At 38.9% G+C, this 24,194-nt stretch overlaps 1 protein-coding gene across 2 annotated transcripts in view; it reads left to right on the top strand.

Annotated features, from left to right (window-relative positions):
• Positions 1-220: 220 nt before the first annotated feature.
• Positions 221-24,194, top strand: part of slc39a10 (solute carrier family 39 member 10) — a 35,214-nt gene continuing 11,240 nt past the window's right edge. Inside the window, exons 1-3 of one of the 2 annotated variants that reach the window (XM_008404171.3) lie at positions 221-415; positions 18,746-19,834; positions 20,676-20,853. In XM_008404171.3, the coding sequence (XP_008402393.2) occupies positions 18,767-19,834; positions 20,676-20,853 (1,246 nt within the window). In that variant the 5' untranslated portion in view covers positions 221-415; positions 18,746-18,766. Of the gene's footprint in view, positions 416-15,364; positions 15,512-18,745; positions 19,835-20,675; positions 20,854-24,194 lie in introns of those variants that run through there. The other variant, XM_081604695.1, reaches the window with a different exon arrangement.

The raw sequence follows: 24,194 nt of genomic DNA, 5'->3' as shown, positions 1-24,194 counted from the left end.
AAATTTTGAGATTAATCTCAGAGATTTTCTGGAAAAAAGTCGAAAATGTTCTACTTTTGAAACTCATAAATTTCCAAGATTTAAAAAAAAATAATTCTATGTACAATGACTCTAAAACGCCGTCGTAGTGACACGACATGTCCATTTTAAATGTACTTTTTTTCCTAGTGTAATGCTGCTGTAGTTTGAACACTACTTCCTCATTTCAATCACGTGACGTCTCAGGCAGTCATGCGGAAGAGAGTTTCTACCTCTGCGAAGACTGCGCAGGCTAACGGCGCACTCCCGCCATCTTTCTCGGAAACGGCGTAAGTGCGGTTCGTGAATGGGCTGAGCTGTAGTTCCCGAACGTAAACCCTGCGCAGGATTTTTTTGGTACCGAGCGGAGAGGAGATGCACACGGCACTCGAGTGAGGTAAAGCGTTTGTTTTCATTCACTCCCCCAACATGGACTCTGGTAGCCGGAGTCACGGAGCTCTGTTAGGCACATTTGGAGCGAAACAGAGGGCCGTAAATGACTCGCTGTTCCCCGCGGACACCGGGTTGTTTTCCCGGCGGTCGTATGCTAGCTAGCGTTAGCTGGTTTAGCTGTTGTTGGTGAAGGTTAGCGTTAGCATGAGGCGAGCCAGGAGGTTTGCTGCTTCCTTTGATTCACAGGAAGCTGCGAAACTCACCGGTGATGAAGATGAAGTTAAATATTACTATTTATCTGTGTTTATGTTACTCTACTGTGTTTTGTCTGCTGGTATGTGTGGGAGTATTTTTTTTTTTTAGTTTGAAGCGGAAGAGATTTGCTCAGGTATGCGCACCACGTGTCGCTCCTCTGTTGGTCCATTGATCATTGATTGGCTGAGTTGATTGGAGGGAATGCCTGCAGTTGGTTTACTGCCATTTCTCTGTCTCGTTTCACTGGGACAAACCATCCGAACTGGTTTGTGTTCGTTGACCCGATGAAGCTCCACCTCCTGATAAATACACCGTCACAGTGCAGAGGTGGTGCCAGTGGATGAGTTCAGACGCTATTAAAGCTCATTGTTCCGACAAAGTAGTAATAATAAATAAATACATTAATAAAAAGACGTCAGTGAGTCGACTGTAACTGAGATTGTACAATATGTTTACAAATTAAAACAAATAAGCACACATTAAAACACATTTTAAATATATATGTTGTATATTGGCTAAATATACATTTCTATCTATGAGAGATGTTATATATATATATGTATTTCTTTGTGCCTATATAACTAATTACAATATTCATTCAACCCTAAAATATTTATAGCTATCTTTAACTTATGAATTAAATTTTGTAGTTATTCAAATATACATACTATATATGTATTTTTTTTAGGGTTGAAACGGTTAACTAATTTAGTAATCAAATAATAAGCTGGAAAATATCGACTCTAATGCCATTTGCTGAAAGAATAACACCCTGAGAGCAGCAATTAATCCAGGACTGCACAAAAAATATAAAATCAAGATGGACATTTTTTTGTTTTCTGTAGATACAGTATACGCAACATTATACAAATGATATTGGCAAAAAAAGAAGTAATTGCTTTTCTTTTGGTGAATCATAACTAGCCTTTCAGTTAAGGTCAGAGTTTATGGTTCATTGATAAGACTGGCCTAAATCGTTGTAATGTTGTGCAGACCTTCAGTGAAGGTGTGATTTCTGCTGGTCCTCCTGTGGTTCTGGCATAAATCACACCCTGAAGCACAGCCAGCATCCATGAAGTTTCCCAGCTGTTAGTCTGGGTTTAATTTGATGCTACGCGGTTTCATGGTGGGAGATCTGGGTTGGTTCAGATCTACATGAACACCCGTGTTTTTTTTTTTACTGCAGCGTGCTTGTCGGTCGGAAACGTTTCGGACGTTTCTGCTTGGAGGTAGGAATTTCAAAGGAGTGTGTGCAGCTGGGAAATCACTGAGCGTGCAGAGCAACAGCTGCACACACACGTATGAACAGCTGCTGAGAGAACGTCTATATACAGCAAGACGGATGGAAAGAAAATATAACAATAGATCTGATGTTTCTCTTTGTAGTTTCTCCTCTAATCTTGTTGAGCGATCCCCAAGAAAAAGTTTAAATTCAATCTCAACTCGGACTGTAACGATAACACAAGTTTGCTAGACGATAAATTGGCCCAGTAATTGAAGCGATAAATGATAATATTGTTGTTTTGAGACCATTTTCAAGTAATATATTGAAAATAGCATAACAGTATAAGTTCACCCTTTCTAAAGACCAATAAACTAATTTTGTAACTGGAACGGGAAGATATTTTAAATAACGTGAGGAAAAAGAAAACCTACTTACAACCAAAACCACAAATAAAATCGATTCTGAAGTTTCTGTTAACAAATTTGCCCTTAAAAAAATATAAATAATCAAAATGGAAATTATTGAGCTCAATTTACTTTATTATGTGATTATTTGAATAATTGGTTATTGTGACAGGCTTAGCTGCAACTAACAATTGTTTTAGTAATGGACTACTCTGACGAGGAATCGATTGATTGGATAAAAAATAGGCTGATTCTACAGATTTTTCATTTAACCACTTAAACCTTTTTTTATATAACATTAAAAAATGCATTAAGATGCAAATAAACAAATTAATTCTGTTTTGAAATAAGAAAATAAACATTTTTTATTGCCTCCAATACAATAACACAGCATTCCTTTAGCAAATCTAAAGGGTTTGCAGATGGTGTTTTTCAATTTTAAACACAAAATGTATATAATTTGTATACATTTTTGCCTTAATTGGTTCTCTGAATATGCTGTTTTCTTCACCAAATGGCTTTTTCTCCAGTTGACGATTAATTGGTGATTAATCGATCCGGCCTAAATCCTCTTCAGTCAACTGAAGTGAAAGTTGTTCATTTGGTAAATATAGGCGACTGTGTAGATTGTCTTGAAGAAAACTACTCACTATTAAGATTGATTTTAGAAAATGTGACAAAACGTAAAGAAAGGGCTCTGATTTTTTTCATGCAAGATTTTAATACATTTGTGTGCTCTCGTTTAAAGGAAAAACATATTTTCAAAAAGTGCCTTTTTCCTCAAAGTTACTTTTGTTTGCCTTGAAAGTTCGGTTAATTTGGGGGAAGTTGACGATTATTTTAATAATCGATTAATCGTGATTAATCGTTTGAGCCTTAATCTCAGCTGTAACCAGCGTCAGGATGATGAATAATTCAAATCTTTCCTCACACCATGCTTTGCTGAGTTTCCTCTGAACTTGCAGGAGTTGGGCTCTGCTTGCAGCTTTCCACTGATGTAAAATGGATGAGCTGAAGGTTTGCTTCAGTTCTCACTCACTTCCTGCTAAGGCGTCTGACAAGGCAACCGAACCTGGAGTTTTACACGTTTCAAACCTCCAACACCAAACTTGCATCAGTGCCTGCTTACTGACAGCTCTCCTTACATGAGTAAAGCCTGTTCCTTGTTCTGAAATGCCACCAAGCTTTGAATAATAGATCTGTGTTGTTTCAGGAGGAGTGGATTCGTATTTAAAAATGAAACGTCTTGTGTAAATGAGACTGTGCTGTGTGGAGGGAAAACTGCCTTATCTCACTTTAGCATCGATTTCAGTTCCTGTAGATTTATGCTACAGTTCGCATTAGGGCTGTTGTAAACAATTATTTTAGAAATCGAGTAATCTATAGATTTTTCTTACGATTAATCGAGTAATCGGATAAAAACAATTATGAAATAAAATATTGGTAAATCTTCCATAACACCAGTGTTACTATCGGATATCAACATCAGTCTATTTTTTCCACATTTGTGCTTCCCTACCAGTTACTTTTTTGTAGACCGGGGGAGAAATACGGGATATTTACGGCTCCTCCGTTCAGAAACTCATCTACCAGCCATGTTCCGCCTCCCGTTTGTTCAGACCGAGATGATATAAGTTTATTGTGCGGTTCGTCCGTAAAGCTGCTCTTACCCTGTAAGCATCAACCCTCAGCCGCCCGCCGTGTTCAGTCTCTCTGCTCACCTGTAAATCCTCCTCAGCTTCTTCCCGCCGTTCAACCAGCAGCTCCGGAGCAGAAAGGCTGCCGAACTCCCGGCATCGCGCCGGTCATTTTAAGGATGTTTATTGGTCCCACAAAAACGATGAAAACCCGGAATTATCACCAATCAGTAAAATCCCCGCGGGCCGAACTTGAAGATTGGACGTTATGCCGCTAACACGTAGCTTCCGTCAACAACTCAGAGGCGGAAGTCAGAGCTCCGCGCAACGCAAATAATGTTCCGGCTGAAACACAGTGTGCTAAATGATAAAACATAAATTAACGAAGCTTCGAGGCAGGTCAATTTTCCTCGAGGAATTTTAATAATCGAGGTTCTCGAATCACTCGAGGAATCGTTTCAGCCCTAGTTCGCATTATTGGTTTTGGTAATTATCACCCAGAGAAATTTATGGTGCATTCACACCAGCTCTGTTTAGTCCACTTTAATCCAGCTATAGTCCATTTGTCTGGAAAGTCTGGTTCAGTTGGGGAGGCGTGAATACGTAATCGAATCAAAAAAGTTGAACTCTTGTTTGTCTACAAGCCTCGATTTGGTTTGGTTGAAGTGAATTCTGGTGCAGTTTGAATGTGCAGTGAATGCCAAGTGGACCAGAGGGTCTTGGTGCAAACGTGAGCAAACTTTGTCAAAAAAAAAAGACAATTTCACAAATTCACTGTTTCCATTAAATAAGAAACAATTAAAATCTGATTAAAATTAAACCACCACACTCTTACTACTTCCTGTCGTCTTCTTCATCTTTGACACAATTAGTTATTGGCAAGCACTGCTAATCCACTTCATTTGCTTTTGCCACTCCTTTTTGATTCTCCTGGCTGTACGGTTAGAGATGTTGAAGTAGGGGATATGATGCTTGCCCATTATGATTGATGGAAGACGTGACATATTTCATCTAAAATGACTACAGTTATTACTATTGCCATTTCTAAAGAGGATACAATGGGAATACTATAATTTCATATAATTCATTTTTATCTTTTTATGATTTATTTAAACTTTTCTGTTTCCAGAAAGAAATTATTATATAACATGGAACTGTAAATGTTTTTAAAAACAAGAAATAGAAACTAGTTTATGATCTATACATGGTTAAAATGCTACATTTAAGGTTTGAAATTAATATTTATATTAATCTGAATCTGTTAAGTGGTTCTGAAGATTTTAGAACAGGGTTTTGGGAGAGTTGGTAACACTTTATTTGAAGGGGGGTGAATAAGACTGTCCTAAACATGTCATAACACATGTCATAACACCTGTTATAAACATGAATAAGCCTTCATGAATATTTATGACTGTTGTCATAAAGCGTCATTCGGTAAATTATGACACTTTTAATACAAAGTTGATGACAACTTGACATTAACCAATAAATCATTACTGATATAAATTTGTAATAAAAGTATTACTGATTGCACTTTAAAAATTAGGTAACTTTATGTTATTAAAGGTAAAGTTTAAACAGTAATGATTTATTGGTTAATGTCAAGTTGTCATAACAGACATTTTCAATAATGTCAACTTTGTATTAAAATTGTCATAATTTACCGAATGACGCTTCATGACAACAGTCATAAATATTCATGAAGGCTTATTCATGTTCATGACAGGTGTTATAACATGTTCATGACATGTGTTATAACATGTTTATGACAGGTGTTATGACATGTTTATGACAGGTGTTATGACATGTTTATGACAGGTGTTATGACATGTTTATGACAGGTGTTATGACATGTTTATGACAGTCTTATTCACCCCCCTTCAAATAAAGTGTTACCGGAGACTTTACTAGCAAAATTGTAACTACTTCATTAAAATATCTTAAAAGTTTTCATGTAAACCCCCTTTACCGTCACTCCCCCCAAAACCCCCCCAAAAAACACAAAACTGACCATTTTGGGTGGAAAAAAGCGGGAGAAAACATCCACATTCGCCAACCTCACCCCAGATCAGAGGACAGTTTCTCTTCATGGACTCTAGAAAACAACATTAAAGTCCTCAATTAGCTGAATTAATTTAGTTTTCCTCTAGTTATTCTGGCCACTAAAAGCATTTTTACACTCTGTCACATTCACCTCGAACTGCAGATGTTGTTATTATTACTGCCTTGGCAGGAATCTCCACAGCCGTAAACTTTACAAGGGCAGACTGCTCCCTATTAATCAAATATACACACTAATAATTCATTTACATTCTGAGGTTTCACATCATGCCAAAGCAAAAAAATAAAAAAAACATGCTTCAAATCTGAGTTAAAATGAAGTAAATATAACATTTGGTGAACAAATTTAGGCTAAAAAATTGCATTGCAAAATAGCAAGATAGATTAGCATTTTGATAACTTTTGCTTTCTTTTTCTGTGGTTTACAATATATTTTAGATTAGACTGCAGTTTAATCTCTTATATTCAATTAATATTACAATAATTAAAGAGGAGAACAGAGAACTGAAGGCTGGGATCTTTATGTAGGAAGACGGTAAATGGTTATCAACAAAAATAGACATTCCTGCAAGAACACAGAATAAAATTAATATAGAAATACACAAGTTTGTAATTTATCAATTCAGATTCAAACCTTAACACACTTTTGCTTTCAACAGTTTATTTGTTTCCCAGTGGGAACACAAAGTTTTTGTGTTAATTTAGGGGTAGAAAAAAAGTACAACCGGATAGCAGAGCCATTGCAGCTGGAAAAATGAGTTACTTTTTAGATTAAGTTCAGACATTTTTTAGGACAAAACATGAAAATTTCTGATTTCCAAAAATCAGAAAGTTTCAAGAAAAATCTTGAGATTAATTTCACATATTTACTTGAAAAAAATTGCAAGTGTTTGACTTTTTGAAACCAATAGAAAATTTCTGAGATTAATCTCAGAATTTCTGAGTATTTTGGCAGAAATTTATTGGCCTTAATAAAATGTCAAACAACAAACAGAAGAAAAGTCGGGATTATTTCCTTTGATTTGACAAATTCCTATAAATCCCAATAGAAACTGATATTTTGATTTATTAAAACAGAGTTTTGTTACAGGATGAAACGGTTTGACGTGACATGAAGTAACCGTACAGTCACGTAAATTAACACCGTACAGTGTTAATTTACTGCCTCAGTTATAAACACCTACAGGCCTGAATGAATTAGAGATTCCTTTGTAAAGCAGGAAAATGCCTCATTTTCCAATACATAAATCTTAACAAGTACGACGCTGTGACTGGGAGTGCTGGAAGCGCTGGGAACCAGCATCTGGGTTCAGCAAACACAGATGGGACCCTGTGAGTTCATCTGTTGCGCTCACACTCCTGTTTGCTGTGGCTCCACATTTGGCTCACGGTAAACTGATTAAAAATAGATATGTGGGTATAGAACAGCTTCCCAGACGGTTCCGTGGTGCTTTTTGCTTATTGATTGCAGCAATATGATCAGATATTGGAGAATTTATCAGAATTGAGCCAGATATGAAATTATAATGATCTTAAGTGAAAATAGAATTTTTGTCATTTAAGCAAAAAAATAACTAAAATTTCTACTTCTGCCTTTTTTGTTTATAGCATTTGTTTATTGTTTCTTGATTTTTTTATACAGAGATTTGATCAAAATAAATAAATTCTTGATTTCCTGATGCAGTGTTGAATAGTGATATCTTCATCAGAGGGATAGATGGCGCTCTTTTAGTTTTCACATCCTGACAGTCTATTTGTTTTATGGGTTTTCTCATTCGGAGAGCAAGATAAAAGTGTAGCGACCATCTTTCAGCCAGCTGACCAGCTGAAAGAGGTGTCCAATTTAAAAGAGCTAAAATAGTGTGAAGGTTGTAAAACCGGTTACTTTTGAAAACCTGATTAACCGATGGAACTAGAGACAGTCTAATGATTTTGGGTCCTTGTTTGACCAAAACTCTCCTGTTTCCTGAAAATAAGAGTTTATTATTATAAAGTTTATTTGATAGGGACAGACACACATCAACATAGACAAACTGAATAAAACATCATCCCATGTTAGCATCATGGTAGCATAGCAACAGCTGATTCGCAGCACTTGTCTCTAGTTGGGATTTTTAAAAAGTAACTCTAAAAATTGAAGTGATAATCATTAAAATAGCACAACATAATGTATACAAACAGAGAAATGTAAAACATCAAAAATGTGTACAGTTCTGTTTTTGACATAACCAGTTTTGTTGATTTTTGAACGTACTAAAACTGCTAACAGACTTTAAAGGAACAGGAAGTGAGTCCAAACTGCAGAGACGGAGCACTTTGAGCAAAAGTGGTTCTTCAAAAGGAGACCTTACAATTTCCATCCAAAGCCGCTCTGGTAGATCTGCTGCTGCCCTGCAGTCTCTGTATGTATGCAGTCGCTTAAGTCCATTTAAACACTTAAAAATCAATTTTAATACATTATAATTTAGAAAATTTGTAAAATCCAAAATGCCAAATTTAGCCAAAATGTGACGGTGATGGAATCTAATCGGCTTTTGATATAAAACCTTTAAGGCCCGATTATAGAGACTTGCTAATGGTTTGAGTAGTTTGATTAATCTGAGACCAGAAAGGAGCTCCGTAGGTAAAATGTGAGGATCAGTGAGTTCAAAAACATCTCTGCACAGTGACGTGTCAAACAATGTCTAATAATTTTAAAACAATTTATATTCGATCTAACAGTTTTGCAGATTTTATCAACATGGCTCCTAAAATTTAACTGAGCATCCAGAATTATTCCTAAATATGTTTCTTGTGATACTTGTTCAAAAGGGTCCCCATTGATCTGAATATTCAAGGACTGCAATGATGTTTTCTTGATTGAAAAGCAAATGCACTTTGTTTTCTTTGTATTGAGAGTTGAGCAAGAATCCTTTAGCCATGTTGGTAATCTCTGCAGACTGTTCTGAAGTTCTTCACCGACAACAATACCGCTTTTGTCCGATGTATAAACAACGGTGTCATCAGCATACATTGGCAGATTGACTTCAGGACACATTTCAGGAAGACTATTAACATACAAACTAAAAAGGACTGGACCTAAGATGGTGCCTTGTGGAATCCCTGTTACCATTTTGCAGAAGACAGATTTACTGTTATTAATGACGACACATTGTTCACGATCTTCCAAATATGATTTAAACCAAGACGATGACCGTTCTGAGAAATTAAATGATGAAAGCCTTGAGATCAGTAAATTGTGATTCACTGTATCAAAGGCCTTTTTCAAATCAAGAAAAACTGCACCAGTAATTTGTCCCTTGTCAAGTGATTGTTTAATCTTTTCAAGCAGCAGACTTACAGCGGCCTCTGTGGAATGTTGACGTCAACATACTATGATGTAAGATCCAACATATTAACAAAAAATACTCAAATGTTCACCGTGTTTGAAAAGGAAAACAAAACTTTGACAAATTAAAGCTACTGTTGCCTTAGCATCTGGTTTAAACCTGTATTTTAATGAGTAAAACCCAGTTTAAAACCAGTGTTGGCGACAGCAGCTGGTTCCTAATGAACTCACTGCTAACAGAGCTGTTTGGTGTATTTGTTGTTCTGCTGCTAATGGTCCCAATCTGCTCTCCATGTAACACCATCCCACACTAATGCTGCTTATGAGACAGTCATTTATGCAGCTGCACAATGAGGCAGTGTGATATTTATATCTGTGAGGCTTTATGGGGTGGTACTCCAAATGGTCAGGTCAAAGCCACTGATTCGGCTTTAGATGGCTGCCTGCAGCAGAAGCAGCTTCAGGTGAGTCAACCTGTTTTATTTTGAGCTAAAGTCGAGATCGCTGCAGCAGCCATGTTCTGTTTTTATTTAGAAACGGCCTTCGTATTCTGATGTCTGGAAAATACACAAATATTAGGAAGTGAATGTTTGTTCTGGTCTTTGTTGGGTGTTTGTGTCTGCACTGAAGTTGACAAAAATCTCATTTGGAGTTCCACAAGGCCCCATATTGGGGCCACTTCTATTTACATACTCAGATTGTAACACATGATGAGATGACCATAGCTATGCAGATGATGGGCAGCTTTACATTACAAAGTCACCTGGCGACAGTGTTAAGCCAGTCAAAGCATGGATGTGCTATGACTTTCTTCAGCTGAACAGAAGGAAATTGAAGTAATTATTTTTATACATAAAGAGGAACAATCAAGAGTGGGGGTGATGATTTATTTATTTATTACATTGATTACTGCAACAGTCTCTCTACAGACTGGAAAATAGACTTTAAAATACTTCTGTTTTTTAAATCACTGAACGGCTTAGCAGTAAAATACACTGCTCAAAAAAATAAAGGGAACACTTAAACAACACAATATAACTCCAAGTAAGTCAATTTTCTGTGAAATCAAACTGTCCACTTAGGAAGCAACACTGATTGACAACAGGGACCCTCGTCGGGTCAATCAGTGTTGCTTCCTCGGTGGACAGTTTGATTTCACAGAAGTTTGATTTACTTGGAGTTATATTGTGTTGTTTAAGTGTTCCCTTTATTTTTTTGAGCAGTAAAATACATTAAAGATCTGCTGCTGTTGCATCCAGACCTCTCAGGTCTTCTGGTTCTGCTCCGCATCAGAACCAGAACCAAACATGGAGGAGAAGCAGCATTCAGCTGCTATGCACATCAAACCAGGAATATATGTCCAGAAAACTGCAAAACAGCCGAAACACTGAAATCTTTTAGATGATTAATAACAGTAACATCAATAATTTCAGTTTGTAGTCAGACTTTCCTTTTCTTTATTAACCTCTACAGTGTGCTCTTATGTTTTCATCAGCACTTTGAATGAAGTGGTTGCTGAAATGTGCTGCTGTACAACTAAACTTGCCTTGCCTTGCTTTACACCCAAAGGATGGACCAATGTTTTATTGACTTAATACCACTTAGTACTAACAGCTAAAGTTGGATCTTCAGGCTCATCCATATGTTTCAATAGACTCTGTTTGACTAGTCCTAAATTGTTAAGCTCCATGTGCTCTGATGGTGAGAGGTGTGGAAAGAAAACAAGTTGAAGTGGTTTCCAGGAAAGTCTGTTCTTGTGAATAAGTTGGTTGAAATGTTCCCACATTGTTAACATTTGGGTAAAACACAAAAATGCGCAGTAAGCGCTGAAACTGCTTGAGCCTGATGAGAGTCTGATCAGGTGGTTTCTGCTCAGCCCGCCTCCCTCTGCAGATGATTTCACCCTCCAGACGTCCAACCTGTTAGGGAGTCTGCCCTGATCGCTCACTCAGGTTTAGCTTCACTTCTTCTTTCTCCTGATTAGAGGTAAGCGTCACATTCGCTGTGCTCCAGCGTGCTAGAAGTTTGCGTCTACGTTGGATCTGCTCAAGGTAACTCTTGTGGTCGTTGTGTCCTGTGGTCTTAAGCTGTTGTGTGCTGTCATGAACGTGTTTCCAGGCCACAGAGCATCAGCCCTGCAGCTGGGACTTCACACAGCCGTCTAACGACATGTTACACCGCAGATCTCTGTCTGAGAGCTGAGAACCTTTAAACTCGGAGCAGGAACCCTGGACCTGGTGTGGCATTTGATATTATAGGGACGTCTAAGGATTGGTACTTCAATAAAAGCCAACCCAGAGGGATTCCTCGAGTCTTCCTGTGTTTGTTGTAGTTGCGATACACCAGTTGGACGTCTGTCTCTAGCCTGGCTGTCCACAGACAGATCGATCGATCTTTGGTACCAAGTCAAAGAGTTGGATGTCAACACATTATGTGCTAACTTTTGAGATCTCTGCTGTGGCATTGGGACTAGTCTTGACCAGGCCATCACAAAAAGAAAACCTTCAACGGTATTCGCCCACTAATAGCTGGAATCTGTGAATGCTTGTGTCTCCATCTATTCTGACAATTCAAACACAAAATATACCTTAATAATCATTAGTGTGCACGGTGGAAACCGTCTTAGCTACCTCTGAAGCTAACATCAATGGTCTTTCCTATTCTCACACTTGTGGGTTTCAGCCAATCAGTGGCAAGGAAATTAACGGCGCTTCTGAATTGGCTGCTTTGCGAACGCCAGCCAATGAAATGGCATTTCTCGCGTGTCTTGGTGTTCCAACTTCAAAAGGTGTAATTTCTACCCAACGACTTGCAAATAATTTTGGGGGTCCATTGTACTTTAGGTCTGTGCTGCAACTTTGGGATACAGATGGTTGACGTGACGTGATTTATTGCTAGCTGCTGCCACAGGGCGGCTCAAAGGCCTTAAATTTTGTTTTATATTCAGTTTTTTTTTTCCTTCGTGGGACGTTTCCGTCAGGCAACAGTTTGAGTCTGTCAAACTTCTTCATTGCGTTCTGTGACTTGAGACGTTTGAGGCTATCGCTAACTCATTGCTAACATACTTGTGCTAGCTAACTAGATAGCTTTGTCTGTCATGGGAAAGTGGAAATTTATCGCCGGTTGGATGGACGAAGTTTGTATATTTCTGTGGAGATACGGGTGTTAGAAAGTCTTACATATGAGTTACTTTTTAAGTTTCTTAACATTTGTTAAGACAAAAACGTGGCTGCTGGTGAAGTGCCCTCGCCCTCCTACCGCCGAGCCTGAAAACTTGCATCTCCTTCAGCGAATCTGTTTTTATTGAGGTAAAAACAGATTCAAGCAGATCAGTAGTTGTTGGAGATCCACTAATTGCTGTTCTGAGCAGACAAGGTGATGGAGAACCGCTGACTTTGTGTGTTTCGCAGCAGCTCGTCAGCTCAACCTTCAATCATCTGTGGATAATCACATGCAGCAACATCATGTCTGTTCAGAGATGTAATTTTCCAACTTGCTGTGATTATTGTTGAACTCGAGTCAGACGACTCCTGCTTGTTGCTCTCCTGAACTTCGTCTTTCGTCAGCAGATTGCAGTCTTTGCAGATTTCTAGACCATCTGTTAGGAGTTGGGTCCATGTGGCGGCCGGCATCTGCCCTCCCTTCGGCCCTTTCTAAGAAAAAACACTCCTCTGACATTTTCTCAGCGATGCAAACTGTTGTCTGTCCCTTCTACCACGCAGGCGTCGGGTTTATGTGGATCACAAACTCCAACTTTAATCGTTACTTATAGAAACTGGGAAGGTCTCGGATAGTTTCTCCTGTTTATTCCAACTTGAATTGTTGATTTAACCAAAGTTATTTTATTAACAGAATGAAATAGCAGCAAATTTTTACTCCTTTTTTACTTTACTTTGTTTAAATCTTGACAAGACAAGAAAGCTTTTTTTATTTTTATATCCAAATGCAAAAAAATAATGAAAGTGCAACGGAGTATTGGGGCCTAATAGAAAAATAAAAAATATATAACGAACATAAAGTAAATGTTTCAAGAATAAAGTCTAAATAATATCCGAATAAAATTGTGGCATTATGATTTTATTCTCGTAATATTACATCTTTATTCTTGTATTATTATGGTTTAATTCTCATATTAGTTTATTGTCATAATATTATTACTTTATTCTTGCAGTCTTAAATCTTTTTATTCTTGTATTTTTATTATTTCTTAGTGTGGCTCTAGCACTCTGCCGATGTAAATCATCCACAAAAGTAAAAGATAATGATTAACATCAAAATTCCCTCTCATGTTTTAGTAAGACATGAATCTTGTGCTGAGGGTTTCAGCTCCTGATTTGTGATGAAGAGTCGGTGCAGGATGAAGATGAGGAGGAAGGAAGTCAGATTTACGCCGACGGGAAGTGATGCGAGTTTCCTTGGCTGATAATTTATAACTTCTTCCAGAGCGGCAGAGTCCAGAGTCACGATGCGGCGTAACGATTCCTCTGGATGATTTGCTGTTTCCACAAACCGACAGGCTAATTCGGCTGAAACAGGGGCGCACCTAAAACATTCAGGGCCCCGAGTCGAGTCGGACACCTCGGCTTCCAGGACATATCTTTAGTTCATTGAATGTTGTTTTTTTGGTGTGTGTTTGCGTGCGGTGCTCCCTAGTTGTGTGTTTTTTTTGTTTTGTTGTTTTTTGGTGTGTTTGCGTGCGGCGCTCCCTAGTTGTGCGTTTTTTTTTTTTTGTTTTGTTTTTTTTTTGGTGTGTTTGCGTGCGGCGCTCCCTGAGTTGTGCGTTTTTTTTGTTTTGTTGTTTTTTGGTGTGTTTGCGTGCGGCGCTCCCTGAGTTGTGCGTTTTTTTGTTTTTTTTTTGTTTTTTGGTGTGTTTGCGTGCGGCGCTCCCTGAGTTGTGCGTTTTTTTTTGTTTTGTTGTTTTTTGGTGTGTTTGCGTGCGGCGCTCCCTAGTTGTGCGTTTTTTTTTTTTGTTTTGTTTTTTTTTGGTGTGTTTGCGTGCGGCGCTCCCTGAGTTGTGCGTTTTTTTTGTTTTGTTGTTTTTGGTGTGTTTGCGTGCGGCGCTCCCTGAGTTGTGCGTTTTTTTTGTTTTGTTGTTTTTTGGTGTGTTTGCGTGCGGCGCTCCCTGAGTTGTGCGTTTTTGTTTTGTTGTTTTTTGGTGTGTTTGCGTGCGGCGCTCCCTAGTTGTGCGTTTTTTTTTGTTTTGTTGTTTTTTGGTGTGTTTGCGTGCGGCGCTCCCTGAGTTGTGCGTTTTTTTTGTTTTGTTTTTTTTGGTGTGTTTGCGTGCGGCGCTCCCTAGTTGTGCGTTTTCTCAGAGTTTGGCTGCGTTCCTCAGCGCGCTCCCTGCAGACAGCCGCCTGCTGCGGAGATGGGAGGGATGTTTTCACCGTGTGAGAATCATATGAAGCAGCTTAGAGGTCAGAGCTGCTGTTTTTCTGCTTCTGTGAAGGAACCCCAGCCTTCCTAGAAGCAACGCTGAAAAAACTTTCCTCTAACAAAATGAGCAGAATTTTAACTTTATTCGTGTGGTAATTAATCTGCAGTGCTGTTGTTGTTTTGAGATCATTTTAAAGTAATATATTGATAATGTTGAGACCAATAAACTTGAATTTTCTAAAGAACACTTAATGTTTGAACTAGAAAAAATAAAACAACAACCAAAGAAAGTAATAAATTCAACAGAAAAAAAAAAAACACAACCTGGAATAATAAGTAAAATTTGAGCTAATTTTAATTTAATTAATTGATCTTTGCAGAAAGTCCTTTGTGGTTTTCTTGCTTGTTTCTGTTGACAGGCTGATGACGGGAATATTGTCTCGTCTTAATCTCCCCTCGGTGTCGTCGTGGTGATTGCATCTCTTAACTTCCATCTCAGTTAGCAAAAAGCGAGTTAAAACGCTGTAAAACTGCTGCTGAATAATATGTTAGAGTCAAACCAGTTGAACTCGGGAGTGAATAAAGATTTTCTTGTTCATTAAATACCAAACTCTACAACAAAGAGTCGTGTCAGGAAGTGGCTGCAGGCTGCTGATAGGAGGGTGTGTTCTTAAAAATAGGCCCTGGTTGGGTTCAAAGGTCAGTGCCGACTGGTCTATAAACACAGAGCTGTCTGCAGCGGTGAAGACGCTCCTGTGTTCCTGCAGCTGAGATCTGCTGTTGGTCGGAGTGAGTTTCACTCATTCCTGGGGTTCAGGTAGGTCCGTCACATTTTATTTTAATCACAATTAGGTTTGTTTCTAAAAACTAAAGTTTTTATTTTTAAATATTTGAACCAGATCAAATCTTTTGAAGCTGATCAATGTGAGAATAATTATCAGAAAATCTCTGTATTTAATGTGAACTTTGTTTTAAAAAAAGTCGAACTGCGGAGAGGAAGGAAGTCCTTGATGATCTGATCAGCTTTGATTTAATCGGGTCAATGATCAGTCAACAGGGCGGCCGTTTCCACGGTAACGGGCTGTTTCCTGCCCTGTTGATGGGAATGAAACGCTCATGTATATTCACTGGCTGATGTTAGTTGTTCTTCTGCACTAAGTGAATTTTACAGCAACACCAGAATGTATTCGCACCACATATTTACCTTATAGACTTTTATTAGACCAAGTTGAGCACATATGTGGAAAATGGCACAATGTGAAAACACACTTTAGGGCATGAAAAACTATTTAAAAATGTAAGTAATATGTATAAATGTTCACATCCAGGTCTGTCACAATAACAAACTTTGCTGGATGATACATTGTCCCAGAAACGATACTGTTTTTCTGAGAATTTTATCAAGTTGTTTAATGGTGTGATAATGTAAGTCCAACCTCTTAAAGATCAATAAACTTTTAATTCTAGTGAACATTTAACACTGTAACTGGAGGACAATTTACATTTCCAAAATAAACGAACAAAACAACAGAAACAACAACAAAAATTAATCATTTAGTCTCTGAAAATGAAGTTTGTCTTTCAAAAAAAAAAAGACCAAAGCAGCAAACTGAACACTTTTATCGTCCAGTTTTTGGTTGAAAGAGAGAAAAGAGAGAAAGGATAAATCAGGCAAATGTAAATGATTTAACTTGATTTCATTTATTTGCAATTAATTTGTTTTTTATTGCGACAATCAGAACCACAGGTCTGGTGTGGCCAGTTTTTTTTTTTTCCTTTGTAGAAAAAAATGTTTATCAGGCAAAAGTTTAAGCCACATTCAGACTTCTTCACTGCGTTCTGTAACTTTAGATGGTTGAGGCTACCGCTAACTCAATGCTAACATACCTTTGCTAGCTAGCTAGCTTTTTTTTGCATCTGTCATGGTTAAGTGGAAATTTATCACCAGTTGGATGAAGTTCATGTTTTCCTGTGGAGATGCAGGTCTTAGAAAGTTTTACATTTTCAAATTTCATGTTTTTCTAAGACAAACACAGAGATGGCCGCTGGTGACGTGCCCTAGCCTCCCTACTGCATTGTTGCATGTGATGAAGGGTCGTGATGTTGTTGCTCGTGTTTGGTTTCTGTATGTTTGTCCAGATTCAGATTTATTTGTTGGTTTGCGTAGAGTGAGAAATCGATACTGCTAAATATTGATGGTCTAGTTTGGTGTTGAAACTTGACTGTGAGATGAGGATGAAACGCTTTCCTCTTTGTTTTCAACAGTCCTGAGGCAGGAGAGCTCTGTGATAAACTTTAGTTAACAAGCTGGCGGCTAAAAAAGTGTGTGTGTGTGTGTGTGTGTGTGTGTGTGTGTGTGTGTGTGTGTGTGTGTGTGTGTGTGTGTGTGTGTGTGTGTGTGTGTGTGTGTGCTGCCTCACCTCGTCTTCATCTGACCTCCCTTTATTTGCCTGTCTCCACGCTGCAGCCACCCACGGGCCTCGGCAGAGACCTTATGAGGATCATTTGACTGGAATCATATCGCTGCTTCAGGCTTTTTAAAGTGGGAGAAAACAAGCAATTTGTTTCTCAATCCTCTGTGGAGTTTGTTGGGCTGCAGAACGTTGAATCTGTTATTCCAACATGAGAGGCGCTGCAGCTTTGAAAGTACTGTTTGTCTACAAGCTTGTTATCTTAATTCTCCTGCTGGATCCATTAAATTTTGCTTTGGAGACTCGTCATCCTGCAGAGCGTCGGTGGTTAAGTGCAGCACTGGATCAGTGTGTCACTGCATTAGTGTGTCAGTGTTTCAGCGAGTCACTTTGTCAGGGAGGCGGTTTATTACTGAGTTAGCGTGTCAGCGATTCATTGAGCAGCTACATCAGTGAGTAATAGTTTGGTGAGTCAGCCATGTTTGCTCTGCTTTACTCCAAGTCCAGTTTGTTTGTCTAGGAAGTCCGGTGTGAACTCGTAATCGGACCAAATAAGTGAACTCTGGTCCGTCTCTATAAACCACGGCGTATGTTTGGTTGAAGTGAACTCTGGTGCGGTTTGAATGAGTGTGTGAACGCTCCAAAAGCGGAAAGCTGTGACAGCATGTTGGGGCCATTGCAGAGAGAAAAACAAAGAATGAGTAGGAAATTTCTGACAAAAAACTCAGAAATTTCCCAGAAAAAAAATCTGGAATTTCTTAGCTCCAAAAGCTGGAAATTTGCTAAGAAAAGAACTCGGAAATTTTTAGGTAATCTTGGAAATTTGAATTTGAAAAGTCAAAATAAAATTGCTAGAATAAACAGAAATTTGTAAGCTCAGACATTTTATAGAAAAAGCTTGGAAATTTGGAGTTTATTTCAAAAGCTTAACATTTTTTACTTTTAAAACCCTGAACATTTCTCCTTTTATTCTTGAAAATTTCTCAGATTAATATAAAAATATTCTGAGTTTTTTAATGGACGTTTTCCCCATCTACGCTGGCGCTAATACGTCATTGTAGAAAGGGGACTATGGCTCAAGGCATTCTGGGTAAATGCAACCCAAAATGCTCATGTCGAGCGCTAGCTTAAGACATGGCTCGCGATTTTTTTTTACCAAAGACAATCGCTAAAATCTTACTAATTTATTTTTTATTACATTTTGTGAAGAAAGTTTCACTCAGTGTTTTCTTCAGACTGTCATTTCCTTCAGTGGTTCTTGGTGCAGCGCCCCCACAGGTGAGGAGGGGAACAGGTTTTTCAAAATGTTTGGTTGGTTTTTCTCAGTTCATTGCGAAAGAGAAGCAAGCAGCTGAAAATGTAACAAATGTTGCAACTTTGGTCCCTAGTTGAACCGAGTCTACCGGACGATGTGACACGGTGAGAGACTCACTGGATCAGTTTTCTGTGCTCCAGTGAGTCTGTAGCTCCGTAGTTCACTGTTTTGGTGTGAATCATTACATCATCATGTCTGTCCCTGCATAAGGAGTTAGTGTTTTAGCTTATTGGTGTCTTAGTGAGTTATTGCCTCTGAATTTAACTTCAGTTTTGCCTCGTTTGGTGCTACTGTGGCCATTAAGTGACTCTGTTTTTTGTTGCAGGGGACCAATAACGAGGACACAATGCGAGTGCACGTACACACCAAATTCTGCTTCCTGTGCGTTCTCACCTTCATCTTCCATCACTGCAACCATTGCCACGCGGACGGACATGACCACTCAACCGCCGGACATCAGCACATCGACCTGCAGATCTCTGAGGCTCCGTATGTCCGAGCCACCACCGAGTCCAACGCTCAAGAAGGGGGACCTCTAGAGGAAGAGCAGCGTTTCTACATCCAGCAGCTGTTCAGGCGCTACGGACAGAAAGACCGATTAGACTTCCATGGTTTCCAGAGTCTCCTGATGAGTCTGGGTTTAGGGGAGGTGAAGTTGGTAGGCGTGGATCATGAGGATCTGGGTCATGACCATGTAGCCCACCTTGACCTGCTGGACGTTCAGGAAGGGCTTCACTCACACTCATCCTCTAGCGACGACCACAATCATGACCATCACGACCACAATCATGATCATCACACTCATGACCATCATGATCACAGTCATGACCATCATGACCACAAGCCCCGTCCTCCACAAACGCAGGAGGTTCCCACACGATGCAGCCACACCACTGCTTCCAGTCCGCCTCCTGGTGAGCCGAGTGGGAACCAGGAACATTCTGATCATGATACACATGATGACGACCACCCACAGCAGAAAACAGAGGTACAGAGCAGCCGCAAACATCTCACCTCTGTGCATCAGGGCCACAGAAACCACAGCCATGACCGACACAATCACACCGATGGACAGCTGGAGCCGCCGGTCGGTCCGACGCAGAATCCAGCCAGGAGGACCAGGAGGCCTGGAAAGGTCAGAGGTCAGCGGAGACCCAGCAAGTTACCCACACCTGAAACACCCCAACCTGGGGGTCATGACCACGAACACGGCCATGACCACGAACACAGCCATGACCACGAACACGGCCATGATGGTGGTCATGACCACGACCACGGCCATGATGGTGGTCATGACCACGACCATGCTCACCCTCATAAAGACAAGAGAGAGGCTCCAGGTGTGGCTGCTGTGGTTGCAGCCTCACCAGTGCTTACAGAGCATCCAGGTGGAATGAGACACCAGCATGAGGAGGTAGGACCTCACCCTGATTGGTTAATTGATCATTAATTATTCAGAAATTATTTTTTATGCTCCTGTTTTTGTCTTTCTATTCCCTAAAACGTTAGCTAATGTGATTCAGGTATTTAGGGCTGAAACGATTAATCAGATTAAACATCACTAATCGTGATTGGTCGATTATTAAAATAATCAAATTAAATAATCAAATTATTGAAATATTATTGAAAATAATACAATTAGTTGATAATTGTCAACTAATTTAATCAAATTAATCATAATTAATTAAATAATTAACTTGATTAATTGTGATTAATCATGAATTATCATGATTAATTGATGATTAAGAAAATCAAATCAAATAATCAAATCACTGAAATGCTTGATTATAATCAAATAAATTGTGATTAACTTATTGAAATAATCAACTCATTTAGTTAGTTGTTAACTGGAGTATTAAATCGATTACTAAAATTAGTTGATTAATCATGATTGACCATGATTAGTCGAATTGATCGTGATTAATCGTATTATTCAAATAATCGTCAACTCATTTAGTAATCGATTAATTGTTAACTGGAGTATTAATTGATTCTTTCGTGATGCATTTCCTTACCAATGATGTCACTCTCCATAAAAAAATCATTTTAATGATGCATAATTCATCAGTACAGTATAATATGTATCAATGCTTTTCAGTTATGAATAAAACTATATTTAGTATTTCTATTAAGGGTATTTTGCAAGATAAACGATGAACGCTTCACTAATGTTCAAACTAATCTATTAATCGATTGAATTAGATTACTAAAGTAGTGGTTAGTTTTCTTACTTTTGAACTCTTTCCACCGCTCAGTGTTTGAACCTGACTCAGCTCCTCACCTACTACGGCCTGCATCCCGACTCGGTCATCTCCCCCAGCGAGTTCACCTACCTGTGCCCCGCCCTGCTCTACCAGATAGACAGCCGCGTCTGCATCCGCCATTACCATCAGATGGAGGTGGAGCAGGAAGCCTTGCAGCCCATCAGTTCTGGTAAGGAGCCGAACATCGATCCGGCCCGCGGAGGTGGAGGCGATAAGTCTGAGTAAAGAAGCTGCTTAATGCTGGTCGGATGGTCCGCTGTGCTAAAGGTATAAAATTAAACTTGAAAAATCCAGAAGAAATTCTTATGGATTATTTGTTGATTTAGGCCTGAAATTGGTTCACATTTAAAGGGAATTTATTGGGCAAAATTCACATTTTGTTCTTCCATTTGGATCTGCTGCTTCTAAAAACAGCCAAGCGTTTAAAAAAATACTTGTGCTATCCTGCAAGAAATATTAGCTATGAAAATAAACACTAATAATACCATATCGGCTTACTGCTAGCATTTTCTTTTTTATTTTATTTATCAGGAGATCATACATTCATTGATATTACATATATTTTGCAAAACTTAATGACTTCTCCGATTTTTTTTTTTCCCTTTCCCCGTAGCGAACATAAATCACCGTACTGACATAACAAAAACGAGACTAAACAAGTATAAACACGTAAAAAAAGAATACATTAACAAAACAATAATTTAAAAAACGGGAGAGGGGGAAGGACGGCATTGAGAAGCTAAAAGGCAACAATATTTTACCTGTTTATTCTGTAAATTTTAGTCACATGATGACATGATGAGTCAGTCGCATCAGTCTATGCGTTATAAAGGCAGAGATTTTATGTATGTCACAAAAGGTGCCCAAATGCTAACATTTTCTAAAATGCTAACATAGTTGGTGTCAATAGCAAAGATTATTAGCTATGCTAATGTTGGTTGGTATGTCAGCTGTAAAAACACTAATACTAATAGCATCGCAACTTATTGTGTCCAACACTGCAGCTTATATCCAGTGTCCTTAGCTACAAGGCTAATGTTTTCTAACCTGCTGAACTATGCTATTATTAGCCTATATTCTAAAATTAGCTACATTTAGCATGTTAGCTCTTCTTGGCATTGAATGCTCTTATAAAATTTCCAGTCCTTGTAGTTTCTCCGTTATTAAAAGGTTTAGCTGTAATGTCAGATTCTGTGTTTACATTGTGGCAGAAGGAGCAGATATAAGGAAAGTGACTCGGAGTGGTGACCTTCTCTGCAGCTACGTTTATTAGCCTTTAAAGCAGGAAAGCGCAGCGTTGCACAGTTAATGAGTAACAAGTTCCAGAAATAAAACCCATAAAAGAATAAACATTTTATACCGATAAGACCAGAACCAGTAATCGCTTATCCTGATTAAGCAATATATTAAGAACGTACGCAGCCCAGTTGTGTTAAATGAGATGTTTCCCGGTATAATCCTGGAAGTTGTGAAGTAAACCTTGAGCAGCTTGGTGATTGGAGAGGTCATAAAATGTTCCCTCAGTCTAATTTAATGAGAATTAGTGCCTAGAAAGCCCGCTTCCTCCATTTCAGCTGCAATAATTTGAACTTTAAAGACGTTGTTTTTTTGTTTTTTTCCTTCCTGGACGGAATAAAGTTCAATTATTAAACACGGAGGAACCTGCATCACATGAGCCCCACGCTGCCGCTCACAATAGTCATAAAAATGGAAATGATGACGGTAAAACAAGTCAAAAGGACAGCGATGGCTCCTCATTAGAGGGAAACTAGAGGCGCTAGACATCAGGAAGTGCTGCGGCGCTGCCTCTCATCTACGTCCTGCTGGCCTTCATGGGGAGCCCCCCAGCCCCGCCGCCGCCGCCGCTCACACCCTCTCTTTGCCGAGCCAATTAGGACGCTGTCGGCCATTTCTCTGTGTAATTGGAGAGAAGCCTCCGTCTTCTCTCCTTTGTTGCTGCGCCACACCTGCATTAAGGTAACGAGATGCGTGAGCGTGAGGGAGCGGCGGCTGCGGCGGCGGCAGACCGCCCTGCTGATGTACAGCCGCCGCTCAGGGCGGCGAAGCTCCAACAGCGACAAATGGGAACGCAGCGAGCTGTGAAACCGATTCCCTGTACGGCGCGGGAAAACAGGAAAACATGAGAGAGAAGGTTATCTGTGATGTTTGTCCTCCATAATGATCCGTCTGCACGATATTTACATCCAGAAAACTGCAGCTCAGACTGACAACACCATCTTTTTTCTTTCTTTCTTTCTTTTTTCTTTATTTCTTTCTTTTTCCTTTATTTCTTTTCTTCCTCTTTTTCTTTTTGTTTTTGTTTCTTCTTCTGTTTTTTTCTTTTTCTTTAGTTTAATTTTTGGTCTTGCATCATTTTCATTTTCTTTTATTCTTTCTGTCTTTTCCTCTTTTCTATTTTCAATCTTTCCTTTTTCCTTTTTTGTTTTTCTTTTCTCCCTTTTTTTCCCCGCGATTTGTTCTTTTTGTCTGTTTTCCTTTTCTCGTCTTCTTTCTTTCTTTTCTTCTTTCTTTCTTTTTCTGTTACTTTTTCTTCTAGCTTTCTTTGTTTGCTCGCTCTCTCTCTTCTTGCCGCCAGGCTCTGAATGATGAGGCTAAATGTTCACAGCGGGAGTTTTTAAAGAGACAGAGTCCCAATTTCAAGGCTAAATTACAAAGTCAAATTTATTTTAAGTCATATTTGTTTTTATAGTGTTTTTTTTAACAACTGAAGTTAAAATAGTTACTTTATTGTGCTATCAAATGGCACTATGTACCTGGAGAGTACATAATGCTGCCCCTTTAAAAACTTGTGGGAATTGATTAAAATTAACCAAAGTATGAAAAGTACTACCGTACTAATAAAAACTAAAGTGAAACTAAACTAATAATATCTAATGAATAGCAGCAAACACACTAAAAACTAATTACAACTAATTGAACAAAATGTCTCAAAACAACACTAAACTAATGAAAAACCCATAGTTATTGTAACCCGGGGGAGGAGCCGTCATGCAGAACTGATCAGCCAATCAGATGCTGACTTAATGCTACACTAAGAAAAATGGTGCTATTATTTATTCTATTGTTTTTAATAAGAATGGGAGAGCAGGAATGTAAACAAAAACGGTCTCCAGTGTTTTTATTGTTATTTCCAGCCATTAAATGTAACATTAAATATAAACTTAATAATCATTATTTTCTAACACTTTGTGGTTTTAAGCTCTGATTCAGATTTTTTAGCCTCTAGGTAAAATTTAACTCACCCAACAAAATGTTTGTAGTTAAATCTGAGAACAACCCTTTGCTGATGCAGACAGAGCTGCAGTCTGTGAAAAGTGTTTTACTTTTGCTTAAAGCTGATTTTAAAGGACGAACTCCTGCGCCGGGTTTTTACGGCCGCAGCGCTCCGTCGGGCTTACGAGCTCCAGCTGAACCGCCTGGGGCTCGGCGCGCAGCTCCAGAACCCACCCGTCCTCTGAGCCGATGGACGTAACGGGAATCCAGAACAAA

This window comes from Poecilia reticulata, chromosome 2 (assembly GCF_904066995.2).
Source record: "Poecilia reticulata chromosome 2, P_reticulata-male-v2, whole genome shotgun sequence".
Taxonomy (NCBI): Eukaryota; Metazoa; Chordata; class Actinopteri; order Cyprinodontiformes; family Poeciliidae; genus Poecilia; species Poecilia reticulata.
This window is presented reverse-complemented; position numbering and strand designations above follow the sequence as displayed.